Below are 22,595 nucleotides of genomic sequence, written 5' to 3' on the forward strand. Positions count from 1 at the left end.
TCTGCTGATGCTGGTAAAATTGCACTGGTGTTTGTCTGTCTGTCTGTCTGTCTAAATTAATATAAAAAACTGTGATCTGACTTGTGCTGTAAAGGGCAGGCAATATGGTAAGAAAATGACATCCAAGTGCCCCCTGTTATGCTACAAGAATCATGTGTAATGTTATTATTATGCTTTTATGTATTATACTATTTTTAGAAAATGCAAAAATGGGAATTTTCACCAGTAAACTGTCATATGAAATATATAAAACCTAACTTTCATGTAAAAACATTTTTTAAGAGTTTTTGCCAAAATTGGTGTCACAGTGTCAAAAGGGTGTAAATCTTTCCTACACAGACAATTAAACAAACCGCCGTGCCTTTATTGTGAAAGGGAGGAAGTCGTTTCCAGCAACATAAGCAACGACGCAAACTGCCGCCATCTTGTGGCCAATGTGTGAAATGAGCCGTTTTCTTAGTGTAAAACTTTCCACAGCTGTCCCACAAACGTTGATTCGTGGTACAAAAACGATTGTGGGACAGACATGAGGACAGAGTTTGATATTTCGTGTAATGTCGCTCTTTTTTTAACGTCGTCTGAGCCGCGCAGGCGTCAGCTAAATGAAAGTGAAAGTAAAAGTGAAGCGGGTGCTGCAGACACTTAAGCTAGCTGTGCTCTGTGGAGGAGAATGATATACGGTAGGTAATCTAAATTAATCCCGATTAACTCAATTTTAAATACATTTTAATGCGTCACAGGTGTATACACAGGTAAATGTGAAACGGCAGGGAGGAGAGCAGGTAACCTAAACGGCCTATTACTGAAGTTACCACCTCAATTAAGAAAGCTACAATGAGAACCAGCAGCTGCAGATATGATTTATGCTCCAGTTGCATTAAATAGCTGTAAGGCTTTGTTAATATAACTATAACAGGTATTAGTGTTAACGCTTTGCTCATATTTTCCATAAGTGTGATGTAGACAGTTTGAAAAACAGCACCGTTTTATCCCCGGAGTCAGAAAATGTGTCTCTGTGGTACTTAGAGTAGATTAAATTAAAAATGCAGGACCTATATTTTTACTTTTTTGCATATTTTATTCAGTGATTAAGATATATTTGTTGAGAGTAACCCTAAGACTGCGAGAGTGGGTGTAAATAAACAAAAACTGAAACCAAAAAACGACACAAAGTATAATAAATAGAGAGGAAATGTGGTTATTTTTAGCCTTTTATAGTTTGGTCCAGTTTGTTATTACACCGTGTCAGGTGAGGTTTTGGTCCAGATGTTTGAGGCTTGAGGATGACCTCATGATCGTGAGCCAAATGCTTCACAAAGCGCTGTGTTTGTATTGTAATCTCTCCTCTGAAGTCATGAAAAATTAGGCTCCTGACTAGTGTTATTACAGTATAAAATTTCATATTACTTTACCTTTTTATTAATTTTACATTTTTAGTTTCAGTTTACGCTAGTTTCACTTTGTTGCCAGATTTGATCCTTCCATTTTGGAATAGGAAAGGTTTAGTTTCAGTTCAGTTTTACTTTTTATTTTCTCTGATATTTTCTATCTTTATTTATGTTCTTATAAAACCACTTAAATGAATGTTGGGCCAGAGTAGCAAAAGGTCCTAAATTAACCAAAAGTAATTCAGGCACACACACAGTCATACATACACACATTAAACTTGCGCAAATTATGTACCAATGAGATAGAATATCTTAAAACTGAATTACATGGAGAGATGTGAATTTAAACGTACACCTACGAGATCTAGTTTCCAGCTTCTGTGTGTGTGTCAGGCTTTACTGACCGATGCATGACCACTGATAGGAAACTTCATTTGCGGAGAATGGTTCCTTTTTTATTTAAATGTTTGTGATGAAGATTAACAGATTAGATATGTCCTCATCAGCCACTTGTATCGAAGTAGCAGAGGAGGCAGTTGATAACTGGCAGGTTCTGAGTACTAAAGACTGTAGAGGAGCTAGAAACACTAAATATCATGTAAACATCTCATGCACATGAGCTAGTTGCACCACAACTTTCTGCTGCTTGTTGGAAATGTGATCACATTTACATTTTTAAATGAATAAAGTTCTCGTTTTCCAAATTCTAGTTATTATTTTTATTCCACTAACTAAAATGGGTTTTTTTTTCACTACTTGTCGCAATTTTTTAGTTTGTTTTAGTTAACTGTAACAGCTTCAGTGCTGACAAATACCCTTCATACTACAATAATTAATTAAAAAAAAATGTAAATAAGAAGATGAAACAAATTAAGCAAACACTAGAAACTAAATTAAACTAAACTAAACCAGATAGAAATTAATAAAGAAAATGTCTATTTAGTGTTTAAGTTTCTATTTTCATCTTCTTGTGGAAGGAAAAACCTTAAGCACCATTTACACAGGGACCAATTAACTCATCATGCATTGTTTTGCAGATGATGGTTGGCCACTAGTGGACAGTCCGGGCTCCATCTAGTATTTACTACCAGGTCATATGCCAGTCAGTGGTTTCCTGTGCACTCATTGTTAGTCGCTCACCTTGAAGGTAATGGCCGTTTGCTTCCTGTATGAACGGCTTTTGGTTGAAGTAGAAGCTTTTCAATCTGATTTAACTATTTTCCCGAGAGAGAGAAAAAGAAGATACTCAAATCAACCAATCAGAACGGTGAAGTTCAAAAGAATCAGCTTCCCACTATGAGCTGCTCACACCTGCAATAGTTAACTCTGAACCTAAACTCCCGTTCGCCCGATTTTCCCCCTCTGGCAGTTTCCACTGTCATTGAGATGATTGGGATTAATAGTTAAATATTTTACAAAAAGACACACGTTTGGGAAATATAATTGTTTTCCTGATAAAGTAAATCTAGATTTTAAGACATCTTTTCTGAGTGACTGTAATACTTGCTGTTTTAGGATCCGATTGAGCCTTCTGCGTTTTCACCGCCAACCGAGGGTAAAATGACGGACGTGGCAGCCTCAGGATTTTTCGTCCTTGTTTTCGATGCAGTTCTGGGTTCATCGCTGTGGACCGGGCTGCTGCTGCTCGACTGCTCCAGCTGTGGTGGACTGGAAGGCGTGTGGGCCTTTGGAGCTGTAAAATGGGTTTTTCTCCATGTTTTCACCTCTGTGCTGACTGATGGAAAGCCCCAGCCTGTCCTCCGCAGGTTGGTGGCGCTCCTTTGCCTTCTTCCTCCCGTGTTTGAAAGTGGACGCTTCCTTAAAGCATCTCCATCTGAGCCTTACTCGGGCCCATCTCCCAACCTCAGCATGCTCCTCTTGGGCCCGATGGCCTCATCTCTGGCCTGTTTAATTTGGGAAAAGGGCCTCAGTGGGAATGGAAAAACAAAAACAGACAGCGTCAAACTGGATACCAGTGGGCTGCTTATGAGGACACTAAAATATTTCAAACCAGACACTCTCTACCTGATCGCAGCGTTCGGTTTCCTCATCTTAGGAGTCATCTGTAAGTATAAAACATTCCCATTTTATAGTGTGTTAGATAGAGCACATGTGTTTATTACAGTGTAAGACATATGGATCAGAAACATGCAGGCAGAAGTAGCCGTGTTAGGATCAGAGGGTGGAGGGCAAGCTTGTTAGCAAGCACCCCATTTTTTTCTTTATAGAGGAATTTTTGTTGCGTAAAAATCCTCAACCTTGTGAATATGACAACAGCTGAAAGTAGCTTTTAATCACAAAGGTGATTAAAATGTCAAGTTTCAAAACACCAAAATGGTGATTGTGAAAATCTCACAGCAGGACTTCACTAACCAGTGAGTGGAATGATTGTGTCTACATTCATCTTTTATACTGTTTATTGGTAATGCTAAGGAGGGCAGCGTGGAATATTGCAAAGTAGGGAAAAGTGACAAAGACGGGAGAGCAAAGTGACCACAGCAGATAAAACAGGAAATTACTTGAAACAGAGAGTCAACAATCACAAGGATTTGTAAAAAGAATTAAAGAATAAAAGCAACATTAGGAAAAAAGGCATGGATTCAAATTGCAAGACGTAATTCACTGCTTTGAATGACTAACTAAAATAATATAAATTGTCAACTGTAGTTATAAGTGACCGATTTTGGTTAAAAACCTCATAAAATATTTCTAAGAGACCGGACTTGCTGTTCTGTGTGCATCAGAGTGGAAACAGAAGCTGCAGAAGTTTGTTTATAGGTTAGGAGGCCTTGAATGTATGTATTTGTCTTCTTCTTCCTGGAATCCAAATCCTGTTAGACCTGAAAGGTCCTGCATGTTACTTCATTCCGAGAAGTAAACAAAACTTCTCTTTTACTCTGTTTAAGGTTTTTTTCTAATCAGCTGGAAGAGAAGGAACCTTTGAGTCTACAAATCCTCTCTAAAACACAGTATATAAGTAAAAATTAGACTGTGAGAGCAGATTTTCTCCTATCATTGTTCGCTGATAGAGTAAAACCATCGATTCCTGCTGCTGAGTCTGTGTGCTGGGATGGCAGAATTAGCCACGTTGGAATATTTGTTCCAAAGACCAGCACAGATTTGAACCATTCGTTTATGTCCACAAAAGGGCAAATCAATACGAGAGACGAGCTATGTCAACATTAGCATGTTTTATAAGGTCCACGTGCAGGTTTTGGCATTTTAAAAAAGTAGGCTGGGCAAAATGATTTCACCATGACAGCACTTTTCGTGCCTGCAGCATGTCCCAGCACCTGTACACTGACTCCACCTGCTCATCCGAGATTAGTCACTTCTGCTAAGAAACCCCTACAAAGAGGGGGCTGGCTTACAAATGCACAGTCTGTCTTTTATATACAGTCTATCATCAGCACTCATAACATAGTCAGTAACAAATGTGATTTCCACCACACACTACATGTCCTTAAATACTCACTACGGTTTAATACTGCTTTCGAAATAAGTTTTTAATAAGTTTGTTGACTTTGTCCCTGTTTACCTTTATACCTGTCATTCATCTTTCCTCACAGGTGATACGTTTATCCCGTTGTATCAGGGGAAGGTCATTGATATGCTGAGTGGTAAAGTACTTGAAGCCGGCTTCGGTTATGCGCTCGGAGAGCTGGTTCTCATTTCTCTCGGAAGGTGATGAACCAAAACTGTTCCCATCATTTCTTTGTCTCTCAGATATTCGTAGGAAGAACATTTATTTTCTTGGCATCTCTCTGATTTTTTTGTCTTTCCATCTTAACAGCGCGCTCTTCTCTGGCATGAGAGGTGGTATATTTATGTGCACCTTGGCCAGACTGAACAAGAGGCTGAAGCATTTGCTGTTTCACACCCTCCTGAAGCAGGAAGTGCAGTTCTTTGATGATAACAACCCCGGTGAGAGGAGCACGACATGTCTATTAAGATATTTAGGGACTGCATGAATTTGCAGGGTCAACAATGCCAAAGGTTCCCCTAATGAAAATATTAACGCTGATTTAATCCTCGGTAAATGGAGCGTCATCTTAAAATGCAATTGGCCCGACAAACTAGTGTCTAAAAAGCCTCATAATCTAAAACAAACATTGAAGCAGTGCAGATTTAAGCAGTTACTGAACTCTGTCCTTTTCTCTGTTTCACCATCCAGGTCGTCTTTCCTCCCGCCTGCACTCTGACGTGGACAGGATGGGCCGCACGGTAGCGCTGAATGCTAACGCCGTGGTTCGCAGCACAGTAAAAACCTTCCTCATGTTGGTAGTGATGTTACGCCTGTCCTGGGAGCTCACTGTGCTCACCTGCATAGAGATGCCACTCTTAGCTGTAGTGCAAAACAAATACAGCACCTTGTATAAGGTAGGTGTAAAAGGAAGAAAAAGCAGCCAGACTTTTCTTTATCTTTTTTTGATGAGAGGAAGAAAAATGTTTGTTTGCAGCTGGAAAGAATCAAGGATATTAAAAGTGGGAGTCATGAAGACTTTATTTGTTGACCCTGATTTGTTGTCTGACAGGAGCTGAAAGAGCAGATTCAGGACTGCCAAGCTCAGAATGCAGACCTGGCTTCCCAGACGGTCAGCGGGATTCAAACCGTCCGCAGCTTCAAGGCCGAGAAAGACGAAATCAGGAGATATCAGGAGGCTCTGGAGCAGATGCGCGTAGTCAAGAGACGTTCAGGAATCTACAGTTCAGTCTTTCTCCTAGTGCGGAGGGTAAGGCGACAGTCATGTTACAAGCAAGGGAACATGTTTCATTCTCAGCTCTAACTGCATATGTGCTAATATTTAAGCACCAAGAAGAAGCTGTACCCTGGTTTCTTAAAGCATTTTAGTATTTCCCCAGTATTTGATATGTGCTGACATGATAATGGTTCCTGTTTTGTTCGTTTTTTAGCTCCTTCACAAGTAACTCTCCTCTCCAAACTCTCTTTATTTAGCTGGTGTCCCTGGGGATAAAGATACTGATGCTGTTACAGGCCCGCACTCTCATCTCGTCCGGAAAGCTCAGCATCGGCAGTCTTGTGTCCTTCTTCTTGTATCAGAAGCCCATGTCAGTCAATTTAAAGGTAAGCCGAATCATTCTGGGTATTTATTAACATGTAGTGCCTGTTTTTGATACTCAAGGGGTTATTTATGTCGCAGGAGATTTTGTACTGCTATGGTGAAACGGTGGCCACAGTTGGAGTGATTTCCAAAGTGTTCAGCTACCTGGACAGGACACCCAAGTGTAAGGAGGAGGGAGATTTAGCTCCCGACAATCTGCAGGGAAGAATTGTTTTCCAAAACGTCACCTTCAAATATCAAGAGAAACTTGCCCTGAAGGTAACAGTTTCCTAGTGTTACAGTGATGGTTGTGTTCGTCCTACAGTGTCACTGTTGGAATGGTGTTAATCATTAATTTGTGAGAGTTGGACAGATTTATAAATGCTGCACTGACGTCTTCTCTCCAGTCAGTGTCGATGGAGCTGCAGCCAGGGAAGATGACGGCGTTGGTGGGTCCCTCCGGCAGTGGAAAGACCACCTGTGTCAGCCTCCTGAAGAGGCTGTATGAGCCCCAGGAGGGTGAGATCCTGCTGGATGGAAAGCCGCTCCACCTTTACAAACACAAATATTTCCATCAAAAGGTACAGACGGCTCAGCCGGTTTAAATCATTGTACTAAATCAAATAATGTAGGGATGCTCCTGGTACATATGATCTCAGTACTTAATGTGTCTTTAATTGATGCAAACATGTAATCGTATGTTAGATATAGATGCAGTTAATGTTTAAAACAGTGGGTCTAATCTAACATCAGCTTCAAGTCACAGACCTCGGTTCCTCAAATGAATGACACAAAGAGGTCGTCAGAGGGTTTCTGTAAAGGCTTTTCTTGCTTGGAAAGCTGTCGTGTCTAGTCTTGTCTTCAGCTCAAACACTCTTCAGAGTTTTGAGGCTGGAAGATTTTTGTTTGACTGGAGCAGCTGGACCAGTTCTGGGGACGAGGGTGTAAGTGTATTTGACTTACTAGTAGGTCTAGATCTTAAAATAGCACGTGGACAGTGAACCTCCTTCTTTCCACATATACCCCAACAAAACTTTGACTCTTGGGTTTTGTTCTTGTGAGACGCGTCAGCTTATTTGCTTGAATTGTTTAAATGGTGAAACCACATTAATCCTTTCTTCGTGCAGGTAACCCTGGTTTCCCAGAATCCCGTGCTGTTCTCTGGCTCCCTGAGATACAACATTGAATATGGCCTGCAGGATTGCGGCATCGAGAAGGTGAAAGAAACTGCAAATAATGTCAACGCACACGACTTCATCTCTGAAATGGAGAACGAGTACGACACAGGTACAGAGCCATCTGTGGTATTGTGCCTCACCTCAATCACACGGGACTAGAGACCACTTGGCAACTGCCTGCCAACCACTGGTTACAGTGGAAAAATGAGCATTACCTGACCAGTTCCGAGTTGTTGCTAAAGCTAATCACAAGCCTAAAGAGCGGTCAGTGAGCCCCTGGTAACCGCTGGCACTGTGAACCTCGAGGAGGTTGCTTGCCTTTTCTATATGACATAATTGTCTGTTGCTCCTTTTGAGATGTGTCATTAATACACAACTTTTATTTTGAAGACAAATGTCATCAGTTTCCAGGAATGTGGAGTAGAGCAGAAAAGTAATAACAGTAGCTTTTAAAGAGATAAAATTAACATTGAGACGAACTGAGTTCAGCTTATTGGTCCACAGCAGTCCCAGTTTATCATGTGACCCCTTGGGAAAACGAAATCCCACCCCTGAAAGACCAGCACGCTTCTGCATATTAACTTTGCCCACAGTGGTGAAAATAATCACTGAAATTTGAAGAGTGTTATTAATGAGTACATACCTACAACATGGAAAAATTCAGATTCATGTTGTTTACTTTTGCTTGATTGCCTTTCTTTACATTACTTCTCTATCTACTCATACTGCATATTGCAGTGAGATATTTCTCTTATAAGCCCCTTGTGTGTGTTTTTTCTTTTCATTACATCAGGAAATAAAAATATATGATAGCTACAGAGGTGATCTAACAAGGAGAAAATGCTCAAGTCAGTTAACAAAATAATCAAGTACAGAGGCACATGTGTAAAATAGATCATGGTGAGCTGCAGATAGGTTTATGAAAGTTAATATTAACTTTTTCTGACAGATGTGAAGTAAGGAAAGTCAGATTTTACAGTTGTAAAATATCCAGCTGGAAGCTGGTAGCCAGGTAAACCACGAGCTATGTTTCAGTAATGATTAACTGTAAAGTTGTGATGGAAAAACCTGAAGCAGGTGCATGTTTTCCACTGTAACCTTGGTCTGTGTTGTTTGTCCTCTCAGATGTAGGAGAAGGTGGGGGTCGTCTTGCAGGAGGACAGAAGCAGTGCATCGCCGTGATCAGAGCTCTGGTTCGAGACCCGCAGGTCATCATTCTGGATGAAGCAACCAGTAAACTGGATGTCGAGGCGCAGCATTCAGTACGTATATAAAAATAAAGCTCAGAAACTTCCGTACGACCCTCAGCTTTCCTCACAGTGACCAAACAAGGAAATCCTGCATGCAAGAAGCGTGAATGGGTTTTCTCTGTGTGTGGGTGTGAGTCAAGCAGCTGCTCTTACACATCTGTCTGATGGTGGTGGTGATGAGAAAGTTTGGGCAGTGGGCCAATAACACAAAAAGAAAAAGCAAACCTCTCCTGATTTAGATTTGGCTGGTCTCCTGTTCCTCTCAGGCGAGTCTGGACCGCTTCCATCATGATTTTTAATCTCTTTGATGAAGTGCACCTGAACTTGTACCTCTAGTATGTGTCAAAATGGAGATCCTTCAAAGTTATTTTGTTTTGGAAGTGGACAAAGTCACGGGGTTGCAAATCCATTAATCCACACAGTGGCCCACACCTGATGTGAGTATGTTCACCCCAGATGACTCAGGACAGTCTCACCCTGGTCCCGCTCATCACCCGATCCACCGCCTTCAGGTTTGGAAACTTGTCAGCTCGCATCCTTCACTCCAGAGTCGTATCAGTTGGTGTTTGCTCTGTAGGTGTGAGGTTTGTTAAGAAATGACAGAGCTCATAGTGCACGTGGTCAAAATAGGGGTTACAGGAAGTGATCTAAACATAAACTCAGGGCTGTGCTCAAAGCATCTCTCCTGACCTGCAGGAGAAGATGAGCGAGCCACATTTAAAATAAGACAGTTTTCTAATTTTATGGGCCTGTTGCTGGAACTTGAATGAACAGAGCTCTGGCTGTGAGTGCAGAAGCCCCACCCATCTGTTTATGACTGGCAACCAATCAGATGAAGGGGCTAAAATTATAACTATAAATTAGAATAGAAATAACACAGAAGCTTAAAGCAGCAACATCCCCAGTCTTGACATGGAAAACAATAGCCCAAAGATATCTCTGCACACCTGAATCAGAGGCAGGTCGAAGGGAAACCTAAAGCTTTTTGGAATTTTTAGGGTTTTATGAGTTTAGTATTATTGTAAAGTTGATTTTTTTTAAGACTAACCAGTTAATCCAGAAAGTATTTAGCTGATAAACTGATAATAAACACAACCACTACCTGCAGCCAAAGAGGGGAAGAGGTCCACAAAAGAATTGTGTTTGTGAAGTGGCCTCATATTTCTGTGTTCAGGTGCTGAAGGAGATTTTTGCTCGTGGCCGGACAGTGCTGGTCGTGGCTCATCAGCTGAAGACTGTGGAGCAGGCCGATCACATCATCTTCTTGGAGAACGGCGAGGTCGTAGAGGAGGGGACGCACAGTGAGCTGATGGACAAAAAAGGGCGTTACTATCGTCTGAAAGAGGAGCTGTTCTCTCAGGACAGCCAATGACCTGCTCGTGCTTTCGTCGCACAAATACTTTCGTTTCTAGACAAAGAAGAAGTTATGTTGTTTACCTGTTTGTATCATGAGAAATGAACTGTTCATCATCAGAAAACTTCAAACGGCAGAAGTGTTACTGCAATGTTTGGTCGGTCAGAGGAGCTCAAATCGTCCATCCTCATTTATTTATCTGGGAGGAAACGTTTGAAATGGAGAGAATATTATAATCATGACCTTTAGCTACCATGGGTAACTACATTTCAGGAGTATAGTTCATATATGCAATTTATTGGCAGTATTAGAGGAAAAATGTGGGGTTTCCTGCCAGTAAACAATGTAAATAAATATAAATATGACTCCACATGGCAGCAGAACGGTCATGAAATAAAGTGACTCAGATTTAGAGGTCGTCCTCTAAAATGAAGTGTTTTCTGATTCTGTTGTCTCTTTATTTGCTTTAAAATGATGGAGGGCTTCAGTGTTGGTGTGCTCTGAATGTCAAGGACTGTTTTTCTCACTGCCTTTTGTGCTCCATGTGGTAAAGCTTTGCTGTGAATCACGTGTTAAACTCCCTAAAGAAGCCCTCGCTCTAACAGAAGCTCCTGTTAAGGTGAGACTTTGTCACTGACATTCGTCACTCCTCCTGTCAGTTATCATCACCTGTGGTTTCCACCATGAATCATGGTGTCTTTTCCTGAAACTCCAGAAATATTATTTTTAGAGGATTTTGTTCACTGATGTACTTTTTTAAAATATACTTATTAAAATTGCTTTTGAAGAAAAATTGATGGAAATTTTTGAGTCCTGATGCGTTCCAGTTTTTTACTTCGGTCGTTTCTCTTCCTTATTAAGACTTCCTCATTGGAGGTCAGCTTCATTTAATGTTGAAACCTCATGTATACTGAAGGGTAACTTAGAGAATGTGTTTTTATATAAAGCAAAAACTGGATTTTGTTCCTTACGAGCTCCACAGTGCAGAGGAGACACAAATCCCTGGGACTGTTATGGCAGGACTCCTGTAGGAGCCATAATTGAATGTATTGAATTTTGATGATCACTGGGTTTTTATTTGTTGGGAGTCACGTGGGTGCTAGCGGTGACATAAATGGGCGTTGTCAGTCTGTCATTCACTGGTTTTGATTTTGACAGAGAGGAGGGCTGGGTAGCCGTAGTTTTTGTTGACCGCTGCACAACATGTTTCGCCTTGTTACATTAGAGCCTGTGATGTTTTAAGAGTCTGAATCAGGAGCCGATGACATTACTCTGTAAACTCTCAAAGCACTTTAATAAACAAGCAAACAATTCCACCTCACGCATTATTGCGTAAAGTTGACAGCGCGTCAGGCAAATAGGCAGGCTCCATCCCCGGCCTCTAGCGACTGTGGAAGTCGCTACATCTTTAGTCAACAAAAAAACGGCATTCTGGAGAAGCCAGCCGCAAGCAGGATCAAAGAAATCAGATCAAGGAACTTGAAAGACGCCAAGTAAGTGCAGCGCATCTGAATGAGTGAGCCAGCAGCACCGACACACCTGACGCAATTCTGAGGAGCGCAGGTAAGAATACCTGTGCATGTCTGGTTGTGGAAAAGGAAGCCACATTGCATTAGCGCTGAGATGTTTCAAGAGGAGACACTGAATGGAATGAATGTTGGTTAAATGTGCAACGTTTTTGGCTGCGCTCTTGGATTGATGTCTGCGCTGCGTCTTATTAATTATGCTGCTTGGATGACGTTCAAATGGACAATTAAAGTGCCGTTACGTTGAAAGGATTTTATGGTCAAAGTCTATTGTGGCTTCCAGTGGATATGTTTTAATGGATGATCACTGAAGATTAAAATAAATAAATTAAAAAAAAAAATTGAACAAACAAACGGGAAAATCATGAGTCAAACAGGTGGTGATGATTGTTCCTCTAATGATTTGGGGGGAAAGAGAGAAAGAAAAATGACTGGAAAGGCATTGTTGAATAAAATCGAAAAATTACAAAATGAATGCAAAATATATGTCAATAAAATGAAAGGACTAATACAAAAAATGAAAGAGCTCATGCAACACAATGAAAATCTTTCTCAAATTAAGCAGTATGTGGTGGATTTAAAGGCACAGTGTGAAAAGGCTTCAAGTTCACATGTTGAGGTGTTGCCTTTGGTGCCAGAGGAAGAAGTAATAAAACAAGAGGAATGGTTTTCAAGTATCATGAAATACACCAATGTGTTTTTAAATGAAATTCAAAACTGGATAAATCAAAGAGAACAAAACCCTGCTGTTTGTCCAAAGCAAATCAATTTACTGGAAAACAATGTTGCATCAAATACTGAGACAGAAGTGGAGGATGATATCAAGCCAAGTGATAGTGTTTCAAATGTTGAAAGCCACAAAACTTCTTCATCAAGATCTTCAACTTCATCTGTTCGTATGAAAGCTGAGGCAGAGTTGGCAGCTTTAATGATAAAGCAGAAATTATTGGATGAAAAACATGTACTGGAAGAAGAGGAGGAACGTCTTCGTAAAAGAAAGGAAAGGCTAAAGTTGGACACTGAAATTGCTGAAAATGAGTTTAGTTCACAGTCTTTAATGAAGCTTCACAGAAGAACTGGTTACAGCAGGGCTTGCCAGGATAAATCCAACTATGATACAGCCAGATATGCACTTATAATTGTGGCAGGTGCAGTATCGGTGACTATAAGCATGGTTGTCTGGAAACAGAAACAGGTAATACTATAATTAGCAGGGTCAAAGATAACTAAACAACAATCAGAACACATCATCTACTCAGACACAGCAATATTTTACAATGTCCACAAGGGGTCGCCGTAAGACCAGAAGTTGGCTAAATAGCACATATCTTCCCAGTTGCTAGTACTAAGGCAAGCATGTGGCAAGCTAACAACGGCTAAACTAAACAATAAACAACAAAAAATCCTTTAACCGCGGGATATAGTCATTGGGGGAGATTCTGGCCACTGGTATTAACTTAGTGCTAATTAATTAAATAATTAAATAAACCTACTAACGTGGTAGCAGTGTACTGAGGCATAACTTTAGCTTAAACATACACAAACAACTAACTATTATCATACCAGTTAACCTGTCAAAGGTAATAACACTTACAGTCTCATTAACGCACACGGAATCACACAAACTGCGATACAACTGCCATGCTCTGCTGCTGTTTTTCGTCTCTCACTCTCCCTCTGCGTGATGCGCACATGATCACTGTTGCGCTCATTTGGGTGCGCTTGGTTCTTGCCTCTAGACATCCTGAGGCCGAGTCAGCAGGGAATTTGCACAGCCGCCCCCAAATTCACTAAGTGAATTTGCAGAACACAAATGTCCCTGCTGGATAATATATATATACACACCCCTTCAGTTCTCTGGCATTTTTGGAAGAGTAATGAGTTTAGTCACGGGGCGAATGTATTTAACTCCTTTGATGTCAACCTCAGCTGTGCGTATCTTGCCATCATCACTGGAGATTACTTTAGTTACCCGCCCAACTGGCCACAGGGCTCTTGGGAGCTGTGGGTCAATCCCATGACCACTCGATCTACTGTGAGATCTGGGGTACTGATGCACCACTTGTGACGAAGCTGAAGGTTAGGTAGGTAATTGCGAGTAAACTGAACCCAGAAATGGTCGGCAAGCACTTGGCTGTGTCTCCAGCGGCGGTGTCCCAGTAGGTCACTCTTGCTGTACACTGCTTGTGGTAGGGATGCATCTCTCCGCCCCATAAGCAGAAGGTTAGGAGTAATGGGATCTGGGTCCGCAATGTCTGATGTTGCATAACCAAGGGGTTTCGAGTTAAGAATGCCCTCCACTTCTACGAGCATAGTCATCAGCACTTCTTCTGGGACAGCTTGGTCTTTCAGGACAACACGCAGGGAAGCTTTGACCGACTTGATTTCCCTCTCCCATGTGCCTCCAAAATGTGGAGCAAGTGGTGGATTGAATTTGAAATCAATACTCTGTTCAGCGAGCTGTTGCTTCAAAACTGGTTCCATGGCAGCAAAATCTTCTCTGAGCTCCCTCTCTCCTCCTCTGAAGTTGGTGCCACGATCGCAGAGAATCTCAAAGGGTTTTCCTCTCCTTGCCACAAAGCACCGAAGAGCAAGCAAGAATGAACCTGTGTTCATGCTGCACAAAAGGTCTAGATGTACGCACCTGGTGGTCAGACATTTAAAGATAATACCCCACCTTTTCTCATGCCTCCGTCCTATTTTTATGGTGTAAGGACCAAAGCAGTCGACTCCAGTGGACCAGTATGGTGGTTTAGTGATGCGTAATCGTGCAGCTGGTAGGTCGGCCATCTGGGGAGTGACTGGTTTGCCGCGCCATTTACAACATTCCACACAGCTGCGTTGATGCCTCTTGATGATCTGTCGGCCGCGAAGTATCCAGTAGGTCCTCCTTATCTCTGCAAATATACGGTCAGGACCTGCATGTAACAGACGGTTATCATAGTCCTGCACTAACAGCGTTGTGACAGGGTGGTCTGGTGCAAGAACTATAGGATGGATGGTGTCCTCTTTCAGATTTTCAGCCCTCCGGAGCCGACCTCCAACTCTGATCAACCCTACAGTATGGTCTAATTCAGGTGAAAGCGACAGTGAGCGACTATTAGGGCTGATAGGTTTACCTGACTGCAAGGCAGCCAACTCTGCTGGGAAACTCTCACTTTGTGACCTTTTCAGTAGGGCAATTTCTGCCTCCCTTTGACTGGAGGCAGTCATGGGTAGAGCGGCCGCCCCGTGGAGGGCGTGATATGTGGCATATACCAGCTCAGTCCAGGATTTGAACTGGGTCAGATCAGGTGTCAGCGGGCTGCTTGTGGAAATGTTGCCACAGAAGATAGTGTCGCGGATCTCTTCCTCCTGCACCGAGCTCACTATGGGGTGCGTAGGCCAGCTAGCGGGAGGCTGATGGAGGAATGCTGGGCCATCTGTCCAGCGGTTTGGCTTAATTAAATCCTTTAAGGATTTCCCACGTGTGATGTCATCGGCAGGGTTCTCTTCAGAGGGAACATATCTCCAGCTCTCAGCTCCAACAAGCTCTTGAATCTCTGCTATTCGGGTTCCCACAAACACTTTATACTGCTGGGATTCAGACTGGATCCAGTGAAGGACAGTGGTCGAATCGGTCCACAGAGTAGTTGTCTGTAATGGCAGGGTTAACTCGGTCTGCAGAACTGTGGCTAACTGTGCTCCTGCTAGGGCAGCGCAAAGTTCCAGGCGAGGTATTGAAAGCTGCCTTTTGGGTGCCACACGAGATCGGGCCATCACGAATGCCACTTTAACTTCATTCCTGTCAGCCTCTACTCTCAGGTATGCAACCGCACCATAGGCTCTCTCTGAGGCATCACAGAAGATGTGTAGGTTCACGGGGCTCCCAGCCGAGATACCAGGAGTGTAACACCTTGGCAAGCTGAGGTTTGGCAGGTATGGCAGCTCACTTTCCCATGCTAACCACACGGACAGGAGCTCATCAGCAATCGGCTCATCCCAACCCCTCTCCTTCTTCCAGAGTGCCTGAACTAGAACCTTGGCTCGTGTTGTAAAGGGTATGATATAACCTAATGGGTCATATTGGCTTGCCAGTACTCTGTAAACATATCTCAGGGTTGGTGCAGTACGTGGAATGGCACGGTGCTTGTATCCCAATGTGTCAGCGCTGCAGCGCCACAGGAGACCAAGGGAAGACTCTTCTGGATCAGTCTTGCTAGTGGTTAGCCATAACTCACACTCAGTTGATTTGGCTTCAGTTGGTAGGTGAGAGATAACCTCAGGTGCGTTGCTAGCCCACTGCCTTATCTCAAATCCTCCACTGGCAAGGAGGGCTCTCATCTTGTCTATCAGGTATTTGGCCTGAGTCTGAGACTGCAGAGACTGTAAGCAGTTATCCACATAGAATGCATGGAGCACAGAGTGCAGTACTTCTCCATTGTCTTCGCTGTGATCCTTTACATGGCGCTGCAGGGCATATGTAGCACAGCATGGGCTACATGTGGTCCCGAAAGGAAGGACACGCCACTCGTACACGTCTGGGCTGCACTCCCTCTCCCCATCTCGCCACAAGAAGCATAGAAGTGGCTGGTCCTCAGGCAGAAGACGCACCTGATGGAACATGCCGCGAATATCCCCACTGATAGCTACAACATACTCTCTAAATCTCAACAGCACGCCAAGCAGTGTTGACCCAAGAACCGGGCCTGGAAGCAGGTTCTTGTTAAGTGAAGCTTGCCTGTAGTTAAAGGAGCAGTTGAAGACGATTCTGGGCTTGTTGTTGTGGTACACCATGTGGTGCGGGATAAACCATGATTCCACAGAGCTGCTCACCTCATTCATGCTGATCTTTACTACATAACCAGCTTTCTCCAACTTGTGGATTTCCTCATTGTAGACGGCAGCTTGATCTGGACTGTTACACAAACGTCGCTCTGTCGCTCTGAGGAGTGCCATCACAGCTGTGGGAGGTGCCCGAAGAACAGGTGCATTCTTTCTTCGCAGCAGTGGAGTAGCATAGCGAGCCACTCCATCGACGGTGACCCGGACAGTCCCATGCTCCAGTCGTTCTATGGCTGCTTTATCTTCGCCTGATTGCGTCACCTCCTTGTTGGTGTGGAAGGGTAGGGTGTCCAGCTGCCAGAGTCTCTGGACGTGTTGATGCAGCTCATCTGAGGAGGAGAGAGTGGACAAATGCAGACAGCTTCTCTGGTCTGTTGATTGCTGCAAAAAGCTTGCTGGTCCCTGAATTGCCCACCCCAGCGTTGTGCACACAGCCACTGGGCCACCAACTGGACCGGTACGCACAGGCTGGGTAGGTATTATCAGGTGAGGGTTATCAGAACCGATAAGTAGCAGGGGCTGGACTTTGTCAAAAGACTGCAGGGATAACCCTCTCAAGTGTTTGTATCGTTGTGTCAGGAGGTCAGCGGCACGTGATTGCTCTGCCAGAGTTACTTTGGCTGCTGTAAAAGCCTGGTGAATGTCGTATTGCACTCTCCGGTTTGTCATACCTGACACCTGGAAGGATACAGTGGCTCCTTTCAGCTGTACGATTTCTTGTCGAATCGTCCTGAGGGACAGAATCTCTTCTGTTCCAACAAGGCCAAGGTGATGGACGGCAGCAGGTAGTATGATTGTTCTTTCAGAGCCATCATCCAGGACAGCATATGTGTCCAGTGTTTTCTCCCCATTATGCAACCGCACGGGGACAACCTTTAGCATTACTCGCCCGGAATGGCTGACTTGGTCCAAGAAAACCATGTTAGAGGACGTATTTACGGTCAGGATGCTCTCTGCAGTAGCAACTTCATGTAGTATGAGCAGATGTTGTTCTCCACATGTTGCACAGGGCTTCTTCAGAGTGCAGTTTACTGGGGAATGTCCTCTCCCACATTTCCAACATCGTTTTTTCTCTTTTATCCAGGTAGCTCTGGCAGTACAGGTGAGCGTGGCAAAGTCAGCACAGGCATTGAGGTAGTGCTCCTGGTTATTACAATAAGGACAGAAGGGCTTGAAACGGTCCCTCTTCTTCAGGTGTGGTACAGTGGCAGGGCTCGGAGAAGGATTAGCGGGCTTCGATCCCTGCTGACCCCCAAGCAGAATAGTAGCAGGTTTGACCCTCTGTTGTCTCCCTGCTTTCCGGTCCTTGTACTCAGTATGTGCTGGTATAGCTGGGAAGGGGCTTGTGATTTGGCGAGACACCTGCAATGTCTGGGCCTTCCTTTCCAGCCACTCCGCTAGATCAGGGAGAGTGTATGTACGATCACTGCCACTTTGGATAATTCCTCGATTAAAGCAATGTTCAGCGAATGCATCTCGATAGTTAGTGGGGAGTTTGGTGAGTAGGGTGTCCACATGAGACCCACACTTCAACTCTGACGATGAGGGGCCCTCCATTGTGCTGAGCATTCCCACCAGAGTTCCAACTGCGGTAGCAAAGTCCTCAAATGCTTGATAATCTCCAGCCCTGACTGGTGGGGAATTCAGAATGGCCTTCAGTTCCTCCTGCACTAGCTGCCTTGGCTGTCCGTACCTCTCTGTGAGCGCTTGCATGGCACTTGTGTATGGGGTCTGACTGTTGACATACCTCTTTGCCACTTGAAGTGCCGAGGGGAATGTGAGATGGTCAAGCAGGCTGTGTTAGCCACGGCGGCGAGCAGGCTGAAGGAGCCGTGGATGCGGGGGCTGGTACAGACATCGCTTCTGAAGCAGGTTTTGGGTTTGATGCAGCAGTGTCAACCTGCACTTGAGGAGCAGGGGCTTGTGCTGGATGTTAGGTGCAGCTCTTGGACTGGGGGGCCGAACAGGGTAACCCAGTTCTAAATGGGGGAGGCTACTGTAGTGTGGCTGAAATGCTGCATAGCGGTATGAAGGGTGAGGCAGATGTGCACTCTGTGGATACGAAGTCAATCTGACCCTGTCCATTTCCACTTCAAGTTCTTTCATCTGCTGGCTTATCGTTTGCCAACGTGCTTCCAGCCCCTGCCATCTTTCCCCTGCACTTGCCGTACCATAATGACCAGCTGCAGGGTAGTTAGGGGGACTCCCAGGGCTGAGTGGTGCTGCGTAAGTTGATGTCAGTGGTGATGCTGGTCTTACTGTGGTACTATAAAGACGGTGAGCTGGGTAGGTGAGTTCAAAGTCCTCCAGATGTCCGGGAATGCGTCGCACCCTGCTGGGACGGGGACTCAGTGCAGGCTGGTTGTCGTTGAACTCTCTGGGTGTAGCCATAGCGCAGCTTGTATAATCCGGCTCAAAGGACCACTTGTAGAATATATATATATATATATATATATATATATATATATATATATATATATATATATATATATATATATATATATGTATATGTATATATATATATATATATATGTGTGTATATATATATATATATGTATATATATATATGTATATATATATATTGGAAGTGCTGGGTATACAAGTCTGGCCTAAGTCTTCGGTCAGAAAGACTGCAGCAGTCCAGGAGTTTAGTTCACCGTCTTTAATGAAGCTTCACAGAAGAACTGGTTACAGCAGGGCTTGCCAGGATAAATCCAACTATGATACAGCCAGATATGCACTTATAATTGTGGCAGGTGCAGTATCGGTGACTATAAGCATGGTTGTCTGGAAACAGAAACAGGTAATACTATAATTAGCAGGGTCAAAGATAACTAAACAACAATCAGAACACATCATCTACTCAGACACAGCAATATTTTACAATGTCCACAAGGGGTCGCCGTAAGACCAGAAGTTGGCTAAATAGCACATATCTTCCCAGTTGCTAGTACTAAGGCAAGCATGTGGCAAGCTAACAACGGCTAAACTAAACAATAAACAACAAAAAATCCTTTAACCGCGGGATATAGTCATTGGGGGAGATTCTGGCCACTGGTATTAACTTAGTGCTAATTAATTAAATAATTAAATAAACCTACTAACGTGGTAGCAGTGTACTGAGGCATAACTTTAGCTTAAACATACACAAACAACTAACTATTATCATACCAGTTAACCTGTCAAAGGTAATAACACTTACAGTCTCATTAATGCACACGGAATCACACAAACTGCGATACAACTGCCATGCTCTGCTGCTGTTTTTCGTCTCTCACTCTCCCTCTGCGTGATGCGCACATGATCACTGTTGCGCTCATTTGGGTGCGCTTGGTTCTTGCCTCTAGACATCCTGAGGCCGAGTCAGCAGGGAATTTGCACAACTAATGCTGAAAAACAGAATAGGAGAAAAGAGAAAACCCAGGAATGTGTCATGCATCAAGCCGTGCTGACTGAATCTTCTCAAAATAAGCATCCTCGACAATATTCAGTTATTCCTTCAAACCCATCTGATGCAAATGGACAAAAGCACTGTCATACAAATGGTATGGTGGAACTGGAACCACAAAATGATGTTATCGGAATAATGACTAAACAAAATGAAATAACAACACTCTTAATCCAACAACAAAGCCTCTTTTCTTTACCAAAGAGAGAAATACCTCATTTTGATGGAGATCCACTTCAATATTATTCATTTATTAAAGCATTTGAGAATGCAGTTGAGTGCAATACGAAAAATAACAGTGATCGTTTATATTTTTTGGAACAATACACAAGAGGCCATGCAAAGGAATTGGTGAGAAGTTGTCAACAAATGAACTCAGATCGTGGTTATCGCAAGGCAAAATCACTGTTAAAGGAGCGCTATGGCGATGAACAGAAGGTCGCAGCTGCATATCTGGACAAGGCACTTTCATGGCCATCGATTAAAACAGAGGAAGTAAAAGCTCTTCAAAACTACAGTTTGTTCCTCATGGGATGCTGTAATGCAATGGAGGAGGTGCAGCATCTGAGTGATTTGGACATGCCTTCTAATATGGTGAACATTATTAAAAAATTGCCGTATAAATTTAGGGACAGATGGAGAAGCCATGTTTGTGACCTGCAAGAAAGGCATAAAAGAAGAGCCAAATTTATGGATATTGCAGACTTTTTGGAGAAGCAAATAAGAATATTAACTGATCCTGTATTCAGTAATATTCAAGATTCTCCGCTTTCTTTACCAACAAAAGGAATGAGTAAACCCAAGTATCAAGGCAGACCTGGAAATAAAGGAACAAGCTTTGCCACCACTATGCAAGTTGTGGAGAGTACACCTAAGCCTGCGGAAATGGAAATGAAAAATAATCGGGTTGGAAGGAACGTCTGTATTTGTTGTGGAGGAAGACCAATGTTGGACGTCTGTGCACAGTTGGGAAAAATGGCTCATGAGAAGAAGATAACCTTCTTAAAGGAAAATGGCATCTGTTTTGGCTGCTTGTGTATAGGACACATCAGTAAAGATTGCCGTAAGAGGATTTCCTGTTCCAAATGCAGCCGGAAACATCCCACCATCCTGCACAAAGAAAGTGCAGGACTGGAGGTTGCTGCTCTTTGTAGTGACGAATTTCTGGAGCTGCCAAAAGTGTACACACAGGAGTCCATGCCTGTACATAAAGGAAATATTACAACACCAGGAGATATTGAAGGATGGGCACATTTAAAACACATAACCTTGCCTCAAATAAATGCAGGAATCGAACTTCTGATTGGAACAAACATTCCTAAAGCCTTGGAACCTCTGGAAGTGGTGTGTAGTGTTGATGGAGGACCGTATGCCGTAAGGACAAGGCTTGGCTGGACCATCAATGGAGCACTTTCAGGAAACTGTGAAGCTACAGGTGATCAGAAGCATCCACAAGTTACAGTCAACAGAATTTCTGTTGTCACGCTGGAGGAGCTTTGGCAGCAACAGTTCAAGAATGACTTTCCTGAGAGCAAAGTTGATGAGCAGGTTGGATTGTCAAGAGAGGATCAGAGATTTCTGGAAATAGTGACTAACTCTGCCAAATATGTGGGTGGTCATATCCAGATAGCATTACCTTTTCAGAATGCCAGTATCAGTATGCCAAACAATAAGAAAGTTGTTCAACAACGTCTGCGCTTTCTAAAAAAGAGATTTGAGAGAGACACAGTGTTTCATACTGAGTACAAAGTCTTCATGAATGAGCTTCTGGCTAAAGGTTATGCTGAAAAGGTCCCGGAAGAGGAGATCGATCGCAATGATGGCAAGCTGTGGTATATACCACACCATGGTGTTTACCATCCGACCAAGAAGAAACTCAGAGTTGTGTTTGACTGTGGAGTGAGTTATCATGGAACATCTTTAAACTCCCAACTCTTACAAGGACCTGATCTTACAAGCTCTTTAATAGGAGTGATTACAAGATTCAGGAAGGAGCCAGTTGTAATTATGGGAGATATTGAATCCATGTTCCATCAAGTCATGGTTCCAGCTGAAGATAAAGATCTATTGAGATTTCTCTGGTGGCCTAAAGGTGATCTGGAACAACCAACATCTGAATACAGGATGAATGTACATCTCTTCGGGGCAACTTCATCACCAAGTTGTGCCAACTTTGCACTCAGAAAGTGTGCAGATGACTTTGGACATCTCTACAGTGAGGAAGCTGTGAAGAAGTTGTTGCACTGTTTTTATGTGGACGATTGTCTTGTGTCCGTTGAAACTGATGAGGAAGCAGTGTTAATGTACCAAGAGTTGGTTTCTTTGTGTGCCAAAGGAGGATTTCTGCTCAAAAAGAGGATCACCAACAAGCCTGGAGTGCTGGAATCCATTCCTGAAAGTCACAGAGCCACAGGAATGAAAGAGTTGAACATGAAATTGGATTCCTCAATGATCGAGCGAGTTTTGGGTGTGGAGTGGTGCATAAAATCAGACTCTTTTAAGTTCAAGATTGTGCTCAAGGACAGACCGCGCACCAGAAGAGGAATCCTTTCAATTGTCAGTTC

The 22,595-nt window shown here is 43.2% G+C and overlaps 2 protein-coding genes across 2 annotated transcripts in view; both read left to right on the plus strand.

Annotated features, from left to right (window-relative positions):
- Window positions 1–431: 431 nt before the first annotated feature.
- Window positions 432–11,549, plus strand: tap2t (transporter associated with antigen processing, subunit type t, teleost specific). The gene is made up of 12 exons (XM_084937114.1): window positions 432–680; window positions 2,904–3,453; window positions 4,958–5,072; window positions 5,182–5,312; window positions 5,563–5,768; window positions 5,924–6,121; window positions 6,346–6,474; window positions 6,551–6,730; window positions 6,859–7,032; window positions 7,579–7,738; window positions 8,755–8,891; window positions 10,054–11,549. The coding sequence occupies exons 2-12, from the start codon at window positions 2,949–2,951 to the stop codon at window positions 10,249–10,251; spliced, it is 2,133 nt and encodes a 710-aa protein (XP_084793240.1). The 5' UTR covers window positions 432–680; window positions 2,904–2,948; the 3' UTR covers window positions 10,252–11,549.
- A 173-nt stretch (window positions 11,550–11,722) lies between these two features.
- acsf2 (acyl-CoA synthetase family member 2) overlaps window positions 11,723–22,595 on the plus strand; it is a 47,850-nt gene continuing 36,977 nt past the window's right edge. The window contains exon 1 of the mRNA XM_084937116.1: window positions 11,723–11,796. The gene's annotated coding sequence lies outside the window, so the exon portion shown is untranslated. The remainder of the gene's footprint in view (window positions 11,797–22,595) is intronic.

The sequence above is a fragment of the Perissodus microlepis genome, chromosome 8 (genome assembly GCF_051167445.1).
Source record: "Perissodus microlepis isolate ML-2025 ecotype Zambia chromosome 8, ASM5116744v1, whole genome shotgun sequence".
In the NCBI taxonomy this organism is placed as follows: Eukaryota; Metazoa; Chordata; class Actinopteri; order Cichliformes; family Cichlidae; genus Perissodus; species Perissodus microlepis.

Bases quoted from the DNA above. Each gene is read 5' to 3' on its own strand.
- tap2t (XM_084937114.1), top strand. From the start codon at position 2,949: ATGACGGACGTGGCAGCCTCAGGATTTTTCGTCCTTGTTTTCGATGCA. The intron at 3,454-4,957 runs GTAAGTATAAAA...CTTTCCTCACAG, and splicing joins CCTCATCTTAGGAGTCATCT to GTGATACGTTTATCCCGTTG. The intron at 7,739-8,754 runs GTACAGAGCCAT...TTGTCCTCTCAG, and splicing joins GGAGAACGAGTACGACACAG to ATGTAGGAGAAGGTGGGGGT.